This window comes from Centruroides vittatus, unplaced genomic scaffold (assembly GCF_030686945.1).
Source record: "Centruroides vittatus isolate TY-2023 unplaced genomic scaffold, ASM3068694v2 contig_787, whole genome shotgun sequence".
Lineage (NCBI taxonomy): Eukaryota > Metazoa > Arthropoda > Arachnida > Scorpiones > Buthidae > Centruroides > Centruroides vittatus.
The window spans coordinates 322749-335059 of record NW_027122507.1 but is presented as its reverse complement, the minus strand read 5'-3'; the positions used below and the strand labels follow the sequence as shown (position 1 = coordinate 335059).

General features: G+C 38.2%; 1 protein-coding gene across 1 annotated transcript in view; it reads left to right on the top strand.

The window, feature by feature from the left end:
• The window catches only part of LOC136981678 (ATP-binding cassette sub-family C member 4-like), a gene marked incomplete at its 5' end in the record, with an annotated part of 54427 nt that overhangs the window by 29884 nt on the left and 12232 nt on the right, over positions 1 to 12311 (top strand). Inside the window, 3 exons of the mRNA XM_067278016.1 lie at positions 2066 to 2216; positions 4278 to 4508; positions 4963 to 5063. Coding sequence (XP_067134117.1) covers positions 2066 to 2216; positions 4278 to 4508; positions 4963 to 5063 — 483 coding nt within the window. The remainder of the gene's footprint in view (positions 1 to 2065; positions 2217 to 4277; positions 4509 to 4962; positions 5064 to 12311) is intronic.

Here is a 12311-nt window from a genome sequence, read left to right as displayed (position 1 = left end):
CTCTTTTTTCAATATCTGCTCTTGATCTTCCCTCGAGTAATAGCATAACGTCATCAGCGTATGCCGTACAACAAGTTTCTCCAAAATCTTTCTTTAGAAATGCGTCGAATGTGATAATCCATAGTAGTGGTCCACATACTGAACCCTGTGGGCATCCTCTATTAACCTTTTTACATACTTCATGCTGACCGTATTGGAAGATCGCTTCTCTGTTTCTAAAATAAACTAGTAGTAGGTTTAGTAAATTACGGTGGCACCTTATTTGCCGCAACTGATGTGTCACTAGGGGCCACCAGGCGCTGTCAAATGCCTTTGTGATGTCTAGACTGACCCCTAGGACGTATTTATTTTCTTGGAGTAGGTTGTAAATGTTTCTTATTGTATTTTCAATTGCATCCTCAGCTGATTTCTGGGGACGAAATCCGTACTGCTTATCACTTAGTTGTCTGGAATTTTTTGTAAACCATAGTAATCTTGTTGTAACGAGTTTTTCAAGTATTTTCCCCAATATTGACAATAGTGAGATAGGTCGGACATCAGTAGTTCCAGCTTTAGGTACTGGTACAACTTTCGCTCTCTTCCAAGCGTTGGGGAAAGTGGCGTATTGCAAACACTTATTAAATATATTGTTTAAGTGATGTGGTATCAGATTCCAAAGCTTTATGGCAATTTCTGCCGTAATTTCATCTAGTCCGGGTGCTTTATTGTTCCCCAATGTTCCAAATGCTATAGTAATTTCCTCATCTGTAAAGGGTGGAATATCTTCAGTATCGTCCAATTTCTCCTTTTCCAGGCGGATTTGATTTTGCCATTCTGAATCTAGAGTGGGATCATTTCCAGGGCAGAAAATATCTAACTGCGTAGTCATTACCTGGATTAAAAAAGGAGGATTATTTTTTGTGTTGTTATCTACTAAAATCTTTGTCTTGCGTAGTTTATTGCTGCACATTTTAGTCAGATATCCCCATGGGTTGGTTGAGGCTTTTGTACAATAGTTGTGCCAGCTACGTATTTTTTCTTCCTTGATGGTATTCTTATATATCTTCTGACTGTTGAGGTACTCTTCCCTATATTAGATTCTTTTGTTATTATCTCTACATCTTTGGAATTTTTTTCTTAATCTTCTTGTTGTGTGTCTTAAGTCGCTAAGTCCAGGTGTCCACCAGGGAACGCTTTTCCTGTTCGCCACCATTTTCGGAATGAAGGTCTCACAAGCCTTTTTTATAAGCTCTATATTGGTATCTATCCGGTTTCTAATTTCATTGCTGTCTTCCAGATAGTGTGCTATAAGATTATTTTCAAGATAATCCTTCATTTGTGTCCATTTGGCTCTTTTTAAAACATATCTGTATCCAGGAGCAAAGATTTGATCACGTTCGTCCTCAGAGCCTGTTATGTCAAATGATATGTAATCATGATCACTTAGTGTTTCGTCAGATAGTACCCTCCAATCTGATATTCTTGTGTAACAACCTTCACTGCATACAGCCACATCAATCCACGACTCCCCTCTTGAGGAATGAAATGGAAAATAATTTTGTGTTTCTGTAATCTGCAATTTTTGCATAATAGTGAACGTGCCTGTGTCGTAAATGAACTTAGTTACACTGTTGTTCATAATTTTCTTCGCCGTCTATTTGCTAGAATCTGAGTAATAACTTATTAATCTTTCGATGACTTTAGCTCCAAATCCCAACTCCCTATCGACGTTCTAATCCTATTCAACTTCCGGAACCTGTGGTAAACGTTGGAGCAATAACGGAATGCCCTTCTAATTAGAGCTCTAAATGCCGAAAGCTTATAAATGTGAGGATCATTGGAGGAGGGAGGAATGTACAGTGGGTCGAGAGTAGGCTCCTTGTATACCTTCGCGCTTAAGAAACCATTATTGAATATAATGTCAATGTTTAAACAATGCTCTCCCGCTGTACTAAGTTGTTCTAATCTATGCTTTAAAGCTATAAAGTTGTTTCTCGGCGGTAACAGGTTTGTCATAATATCATAAGATTATATTTACGGTTGTAACAATATTTTACTTATATTTAGTTTTTCTATTTTATTATAGAGATTGGTCAATATTATCGGATCGGTCGTCGTAGAAGCAATTATATATCCTTATTTAATTTTTCCATCTATTATATTACTAATTGCTACTTTCTTTCTGTGGAATTTCTACTTACGAACAGCGAGAAACGTCAAGCACATGGAAGGATCGAGTAAGTAAAACAATCTTTTTCTCGTTATCGCTAAAAGGACATAAACGATGACGAGACATTACGGTTCATTTAATAGTTAAAAGAATTTATACTCGAATTTCAAATTCGTAATACAGAAATTGCTTAATAGCAGTCCTTCAATTAAATCGCAATAACTTAATTTTGCCACTTAAGTTAACGCGTGACTATTATGTACAGTACTATTATTAATGTATATGACTATTTTGTTTGAAAAACGAAATAGTTAGTATATAAATTTGTCTAAACCTTACGTGTATTATTTACAGTGTGGTTACAAAGTTTTTACGCCTAACATTCGCCCGATTGAAGAACATTCCCCATTGTTAATTTAATGAAAGAACACGGACTTACGGTCTTATTCGATGTTTTGTCGTATCAGACGCGATGCGTAGAGACATCGTACTTATTACGAATATTATGAACAATGATAAAAAAAAATAAGATATTGATCACTATTTCAAAGGTCAATTTATTAAAATATATTATTATTAGTCTTTACAATTACACCAAACTCTTAGTACAAATTCTTTTGATAAAACTATTCTTTATACTTTGATGGCTCATTATTCTGTCGAAAGTTGTTTCGATCAAACATTACTTCGCTTTAAAGAATTTGTCTCCCAGAAACCCCACGCAATTGATTAAAATTAACTTTATTAAGTAACGAAGTGAATACGCATCTCGGGCATCGTCGCTTCCCGTCAGTCCTTTCCTTAACAAATATCTTCTAAAATTATGCTTAAAAATTCAACATTTTTTAATACGTTACTCAAATGTAAAATTATAAATCCAAAACCGGCACTCGCTGGAAGAAATGAGCAAATCGCTTTTGCCAAGCGGACAATTAATATTAAAGTAAATGAAATCCCGTACTGTCTGACATAATAATAATTTAAAATTTAAAAGATTTCGTTCAAAATTTAAATTAATAACAATACGAATAAAATTGCCAATTAAACTATTTAGTTTATTTTACAATAGATAAACCAACTTAAATTTGCAAAGTTCAAACTAACGGGTAAGCTTCGCGTGATTTATAAAAGAATTCTGACAAAAATGGACGTTAAAATTAAAAACCTCAGCCAAGACTTATTGCGCTTCTCTGCACTATCGCACATTAATACGATAGAGATGCGTACAGCGTACTTTCGTCAAGCTAGGAGAAGTGGTATCTTACGACGGACAGTCCTGTTAGGGAAGAAATGGCTGCCAAATCTTACCGACTCGACTCCAGTATTAAGTTCGTTCTGTTATTCGTTGAAATCCTCGTAATCTTCGAGTGTTTATAAAATTTCCTTTTAAGAATGTTCCCTTCGTATGGATTTTGACATTATAAACTGAGATTTCGAAATCCGCACGATCGCGATGTGTGGCGACTGTTGGCTTTAAATAATTGTACTCGACTGCATGCACGTGTTCTCTAATTCTTACTTTTAGAGTCCTACCTGTTTCTCCCACGTAATAATATTCGGGTTAACCATTGCGTGCATATTATTAAATTAATGCGCGTATCCACTTAGTTAATAAAGACCATTTTCACCGGTTGCCGGATGCCCCTGTAAGATAAGTTTTTAAAGCCAACTTGTCCTCGATGAGAACGATTAATTATTCACTTTTCTCGTTTCGCTATTTCACGGTGGGCGTGATTAAAAATTTCCTTTCTGGTTTGTAAGCCCGGGTTTTGGTTTTGGTTTTGTAATCGGCTTATTCTGCGAGACAACGATGTAATTAATTGGCTGGCGATGGATGGGATCGAACGTATCCGAATCATTCGATCTACGGAAATTCCCGATCTATTCCGCATCGGAACTCCGTATACCACGCTGCCGCTGTTGGCTCTTCTGTGACGATAGTAGTAGTCGTCGGGGCGTTTACTTCCAAGGACATTCGATGTATTAATTAAAAATGACTAAACAGCACAAATTTGCATTTACAAATATAGCTCAAGTAATTGTAAAATATTTTTTATCCTATGAAATGGAATGTGAACTTATTAAATACGGCATTAAGGTAAGGTAATGAGTCACTAATATTTTACAGGAAGAAGCCCAGTTTTTGCTCATCTCGGTAGTTCGCTTTACGGAATATCGACAATAAGAACGTGTAAAGTGGAAAAAAAATTCGAATTTGCCTTCGATCAATATCAAGACAGACATACAGCCGTCCGGTTTCTCTTTATAGGATTGTCTCGTTGGATGGCCATAAATGAACACGCGCTTTGCACGTTGTATCTGGTTGCCACCATCTTTATACTATTTCTCGTATCTTCCGGTAAGTGTTACTGTACCACGCGTATCGACATCACGAGCGAACAAACTTTATACCAATATTTTCGCACGTACAAATTTCGTCGAAATGTTTATAGTTGGTAGAATGAACACCCTATCGTACCCGGTGTCCTTATGCCGCGTCGCCTCGATGGGAAACTCGGAAAGCAAAGACGTTTTGTGTAAACTTCTTTTTTCTCGTGTAACTAAATTTTAGTTTTCGAATGTTCCGGTCGGTTTGGGCAAAACCAAGTTTTTCAAAAACATTTTTTATTAAATATTTAAATAACTTTTTAATTCGTGCGCTTAATAAATAAATTGTTTCCTGGCGATTTGCTAGTTCGTCGTAATTTTCAATCATTCCATCGAATATATTATTAAAATAAATACGTATACTTGTCGAATTACATTCAATTGAATATCAAAGCAGGTAACCTATAATTATGTTTCTATTGCAGCTATTACCGGCGCAGAACTCGGTCTCGCAGTTTCCAGCGCCCTCTTAATATTTGTCAATTTCTACATAATGATCGACTTCGGTACCGAAATGGACAGTCAGGTAAAATTCACCGAATATATATCGATAGAAGAGCTTGGTTAATCCGGTATGCGTGCAGTGTCCTAACGATTCCGACGGTGCTCGGGGTGAACACCAGAATGCGGTCGTTCGCCACGCTATACGTTAGGATACGAACGGAGGAATCTAGAACGCGTCGCTCTAGATTCCTCCATTATTTTACTCCGTCGATGCGACGGCGTAAGATAATTTATTTCTTTACATTACTTCCTTTGTGTCCAGTCAAATATTGCCGTACATTTCGTATGGTCCAAATTGTACGATAATGTCCGCAACGTTCGAATCGAATATAACTTATCGAATTTTGCTTAAGTACGAAAACGTCCGGAAATCGGGCATTAGCGATTAGGGCTGTTTCGCACTATGACCGACTGGGCCGACCGGTCCGATTCCGAGTCGTGTTGCCGTGACAACGGCAGTCGGACAGATTTAAAAAGTTAAATATTTGTAGTCGGGTCGGAGCAGTCGGTGAGCTACGGCCAACGAGAGCTTCGAAGCTATAACCGATCGGAGTTTAGATTTATCCCAAGTTAGAAAATGGCGGAAGGTACAGTTTTGTCGGAAGCTTTAATAAACCAAGTCGGAAAATATCCGTGGCTTTATGATATTCGGCCAGCCGATTATAAAGACAACGTTAAAAAAATAATTCTTGGACGGAGATTTCCGAGAAACTAAACGTTGAAGGTACGTACGTGATTGACTATAAAACATTTCGATGCATATTGTTGCCAAAGATATGGCCTGACGATTAATTGTAACGTATTCAGAACTACAATTTCTGGATACGAATGAAATATGTTTTAAAACAATTCGAAATGCCCGATCGCTTTCCGTGACGGCCACGTTTTCTGTGTAAATTGAAAAACTTACCACGATTGGCTAGTGTTCTGATCTGTAACGCGCGTTCCGATTGGTCCTTACGAGTCGGCCACCGACATAATCGTACTCGGTGCGAATGCTTTTACTACTAGTCGGTCCGATTATAGGATCGGTCGGATCGGACCGGTCGGTCGAGTCGGTCGTAGTGTGAAACGGCCCTAATCCGGCACCAATCTGTTTTCGTAGATACCGGATTGACGAAGGTCTATTATAGTAAATTTCAATTCTTTATATCGTATTAACATTGTTAATAAAGTACGTACGTCCCACGAATATAAAGGACTATAGACATAAACGACTATAAAGGACAGAGAAAATGACCGTAGTCGGTTAAAATCATTAATTTAACAACAGACCGAGAGAAATATCTAACGGACTCGGAGAAAAGGTGAAATTCTTGCTGTTAGATTTCGTGTAAAATCATTTACATTGAACAATTTTTGTATCATACCTATTTTTAGTTTGTTTAAAGTTTTAAAAATATACAATTAAAAAAGTATAATAATTTATTAAAACAGAAAAACTTAAATATCAATTTTAAACAATTAGCTTGGAAAGTTGACTGTGCCAAAAATATAAAGGCAGACTGGTATATATTATTATTACTTTTTAACTCTCTGCCCTGCGGACACTAAGAAGGCCTCTCTAAGTAAACCTATTGTGTTCGGCTAGGCCCACAATGGGATGGCCGGGTGGAGAGGGACGGGACCCGGCGTATTCGAACGGTCCACCACTCGAAAAATTCCTCGGACGTTTATCGACTCGTCCAGATTCGATCCGAGTCCCAGAGCGGTAAGCTGCCAAGCAGTCGGCTGTCGAAGCAGATTGATATTAAGAGATCAACATTAACTCAGCGGAAACTACCGAAAATGACCGTAGTTGATTAAAATCATTAATTTAACAACAGACCGAGAGAAATATCTGACGGACTCGGAGAAAAGATGAAATTCTCGCTGTTGGAGTTGAAAATTACTCTAAAAGAGCAATTGCTGAAAAACTAAACACATCGTCTACTGTAATCGACAACTCGGAGATGCGTATGGTCAAAAGAAAGCGACAGGACGATATTCAAAGCTTACAAACGGCAAAACCAGCATTTGTTCGACAGATTGCCAGCAACGAAACATCATTTCGAAAATTAGCAGCAATCCCAGAGTTTAATGTTGTCAAATCAACTATTGAAGTAGTTGCGCATCTTACATGTAGGTCGAGAAAATTGCTCCGTCGTTGAAGCCCACTCGCAACAACAACAAACGTTTACTACGGGCCGAGGAAAAAATAAGCTGGTCGGATATGTGGAAACAAATCGTCTAGAGCAGGGGTCGCCAAACTTTTTCGACCGTCGATCCCCTACAACTTTTCGAAACCTCGCATCGACCCTCACCAAAATGTTTGTGTTACGAGCCAAAAAAATATTCCTATTTCAATATATTTCTTTCAATTTTACATTTTTTACATCTATTGTATAGGCTATATGTGAAATACTAAAATTAAACGAACGGCGGCTTAAAAACGGCTGTAGATGCGCTAATAACGTCAGCCTACTGAGAATCAGACTCAAGCTTACGAATGCTGCGAATGCTACGTAAGTAAGAACAGGAGCACGAACTCGGTCGGCAATTTCCGTTTGTCCCGCGCGACTCGATCCGTAGCCATTTTACACGTTGACAAGTAGCTGTATTATTAAATTAATTGAAACAATATTCAAAAACGTAATAATGTGTATGGTTATATTTGTGACTTTTAGTTTTAATTTTTCAATCGCTTCCCAATAACGTTATATCGACCACATTGGCGACCACTGATCTAGAGTAACGAGAAAGTAGTCGACCTTGTAGATCCAGACGATTGAAGTCGCTACCGACATAATAAGTAAACGGAGAAAGGACTATATTCTAAACGACGAGGTGTGTGGTTAAGTTATTGTGTGGGGTGGTTTAACGACTCTGGCTGCTTTTTTCAAATGCGTACGAAACCAATTGATTATGGAAACGTGTTGGCGAGCAATCTCTTGCCCTTTCCAAATCGATTCCATTGCTGGGAATCGATGGTTCTTTCAACATAACAATTCACTCATTCACACAGTAAACTCTACTTGTGAGTAGTTTTTAGTTAATGGGGACAGACTAATCATTATTGGTACAATAATGATTAGTCTGTTTTCTCTTCTGATCTTAATCGGACGAAAAATCTTTGGGAATTCCTGCTAGAGCTGTACACGGAAATGGTCGGCGATACAATATTATGGAGGAAATAAAACAAGCCGTAATTAATCACTGGGATTAAATAAGTACAGCTGTGGTCTAAAAATTCATACAATCAACGCCACAAAGTTATTTTAGCCAAAGGAGGCTTCGGTGGATATTAGATTATTCTTAAATGTAATTTACTAACGTGTCATCAATTGTTTCGATTAACTTTACTTTGTAAAATGTCTTTATAGTTTTCGGACAGTCAAATTAATTGCAATTCTTTTAAAATTGTTGTTCATTTTTACCATTGTAATAAACGATTATCTTTTTACTTCCCGTTGTTATAAATAACAAAGAGGCATATGGCCGTGGGTCGAGGACTGACTCTCGCAGTGGCGTAGCGAGGGGGGTGCAAGGAGGTGTATCGTGCGCCGGACGCCACTGGCAGAGGGGCGCCCACATGGTCTCCGAGACAAATTATGTGTGTTTCTGGAGGGGAGAGGGGCGCCAATAAAGTGTCGGGCGCCAGTTATGTTCGCTGCGCCGCTAGACTCTCGAAGATTTTACATTTCTGGACTGGGAATAAATTATTTTTGAGCAGTTTTCGGAATGAATGATTTTATACAGAAATCTGTTGGTGCCTTTACATTCACGGGACACGACGCGTATGAGAAAAAATTATAAATTTGCTGAAAAATTTTAAATTATCCTAAATATTTTTCTTAAAATTAGAATTTACTTGAAGGAATGTCATTATAAACTGAAAGTAGAAGACAAATTAAAGAAAATTTTCGTTCAAAATTTAATATAATAACAATGATTAATAACATTTATAAATTAATTTTTAGACATTAGTTACGGTACGTAAAGAGATGAGCTTAAGAATAAAAGTTCTTATAATATTTTTTACATTTTCAAATTACTCATTGTATAACATAAAAGTCCAGCAACGAGTTGCGCCTGTTAAGAAATTCAATTTTAACAGTTACTTTTACATTATTAATCATACTATTAATTAAAAAATCGTCTGTGACGCCATCTTTTGACATTTTGTTATAAAAACTCTTTATAGTTTTAATTATTATAAAATATGACAAAACGTTTACTTCGATACAGATAAGTTTCGTTAAAAAGTTCGTTAAGACCAATCGCTGTCGAGATTGGGCACGTGGCCCGTTTATCTCTCCACCCTCTCGACCTTTAACCAGCAAAATTTCGTAGTATCGATATCCCTTATACTCGACCTACCGTACGAAATTTCGTTTTTTAATTTTTTATCCATCCCGAGATACGAAACGAAATAAACGCCACACATCTCCGTTATACTCTTCCGGTTGTTATAACAGAGAAAAGTATTGTAATCGTTCTCAAATTTTTTCTTCTTTGTTACATTCCCGGCTGTTCTAACGTGACACGGGTTACATTCCCCTCTCATAATGTAATTTTGTCTCCGCGTAACTTTTTACCTTTCGAGTTTCACAATCGTGATGTTTTTACACATCCGAATCCAAAAAATGTCAAAAAGACCGGATATTTGGAATGTGTATGCATATATATGCGTATGATGGCGTCTATTTAGTTCTCAGAAGGGGGAAAAGATTGAGAAACGAAATTTGGTCCGGCAGGTTGTATTTAAGGGGCATCGATACTATTAAATTTCGGTGAATAAAAATCAGAGGGGGGGAGATAGAGGTTTCATATTTCGAGATAGGTCGGACTTAATGAAGATTTTACTCGTTATTAATCTTTATAGTTTTACAAATCTCCTCCCTACCCTCAAACTTAATTTATTTGTCGTTGATAATCTATATATATATATATAATCGAGATGGGTCGATAATAATAATAATAATAAGCGCAAAGCCCAAACAGTTAGGAGTTGAAAGTTGAAATTTTGTACACAGTACACTAAGAAGGGATTTTTCGAAATTCTTCCCCGCGGGGGGAGAAGGGGAGGATTAAGGCTTAACCCGAAGAACTCGGCTTCTACTATACTATTTTAGATGCATTTTTGCAGAAAATCGAAAATATTTTTAAACCCTCGTAAAAATTCTCAACGATATTTAATGTTCCATCGTATTTAAAGTTGACACGGAGAACGCATGCGCGTAAGTTTGCCGTAATCGAATTCTTAGTCTTAATGTTCGAATTTATATTTATGAATGAGTCTGGGAGATCCAACTTATTTTTTAAATTTAGTAATCCCGAAGAACTCGAAAAGAGTTACGAAGACGTTTGTTATTCGTCACTTAATGGTACTACGCACCAGTTAGTGGTCGCAGTGAGTCTTATACCAAGGGCGTCGCCAGGGGGAGGGGCAGAGGGGCAGTTGCCCTCCCCTAGAAGTTCGAAAAAGTTATTTAAATGCTAAGTTTTAATTAAAATAATCTTCTTAGGCTTCTTGTAAGTTAAAGAAAATGTTTTATTTGAGATATTTCTTTTCTGGTACATAGTAAATGATTAAAACTTTATGAATCGTTTCTATTTTACCTACATACAATTCATATCCTCTATCAATTTGGGTGTACTATAGATTACTCCCTATGGAATTTCAGGACTTTGATTATATATTTGAACTCACGGGACCGAGACAAGTTCAACGGTACCCTAATTTTGGACCGGAAACGAAAAATAAAAAAGTTATCACACTTTTTAAATTACCATACTTTTTTAATGCTCTCGTGCAGACGGCACCGTAGTTGCTAGTATTGCCATCTTGCGGTAAAGTCTGCAAACCGTGACGTCGGACTACGGACATCTCCCGGAGCGTTAAACACGCGATACGAGAGCGGAGAGAGCGACGCGACTTCCGATCATCGCGCGATCGCCATTTCGGTTAATGTTACTTATGGCAGCGAACATGGCGGCCCGACTGACCTCTCGTATGGGCGCCACCACACGCCGCCATGTGCTAAACTAGTGATCGATTCACGGTAGTTCTTGAACAAAGTAAAAAAGGGGGAAACGTTTACTAAAGGCAATTTTAACGACAAGCGACGGGACTCCCGATCGCGATAGCGAGGCCGACTTAGCGGAGAGCGACGCGACTCCCTATCATCGCGCGATCGGCGGAAAAAAGTATGATAACTTTTTTATTTTTCGTCTCCGGTCCAAAAGTAGAGTATCGTTGAACTCGTCTCGGTCCCCTGAGTTCAGATATATACCCAAACACACGAAATTTCATAGGGAGTAATCTATAGTATACCCATCAATTTACATCATCTTGCCCCCTCCTTACCCACTGGCTGGCGTCGTCCTTGTCTTATACCCTATTCGCACTGTACATTTGGGTGTACTATAGATTACTCCCTATGGAATTTCAGGACTTTGATTATATATTTGAACTCAGGGGACCGAGTCGCGTTCAACGGTACCCTATTTTTGGACCGGAGACGAAAAATAAAAAAGTTATCACACTTTTTTCCGGCGATCGCGCGATGATAGGGAGTCGCGTCGCTCTCTGCTAAGTCGGCCTCGCTATCGCGATCGGGAGTCGCGTGCTTGCCGTTAAAATTGCCTTTAGTAGACGTTTCTCCCCCTTTTTATACTTTGTTCAAGAACTACCGTGAATCGATCACTAGTTTAGCACATGGCGGCGTCTGGTGGCTCCCGTACGAGAGGTCAGTCGGGAGCACGAACAGTGGGAACAGCCGCCATGTTTGCGATCGCGCGATGATCGGAAGTCGCGTCGCTCTCTCCGCTCTCGTATCGCGTGTTTAACGCTCCGGAAGATGACCGTAGTCCGACGTCACGGTTTGCAGACTTTATCGCAAGATGGCAATACTAACAACTACGGTGCCGTCTGCACGAGAGCATTAAAAAAGTATGGTAACTTAAGTGTGATAACTTTTTTATTTTTCGTCTCCGGTCAAAAAAATAGGGTACCGTTGAACTCGTCTCGGTCCCCCGAGTTCAAATATATAATCAAAGTCCTGAAATTCCATAGGGAGTAATCTATAGTACATCCGTACATTTTAAGCAGGATTAAGATTTAAGCGGAATTAAGTTAAGTCGCATTGTCGCAAACAAGATTAACTACTCGTTCACATTAGGTAATTAAAGCGAATTATTCGCTTAGCCCTCGAGTGGGTGTACTCGATATTACATTTTAAATAAAATCAAACTTTTGCTTATTTTTCGTAAATCGTCATAAATTAAT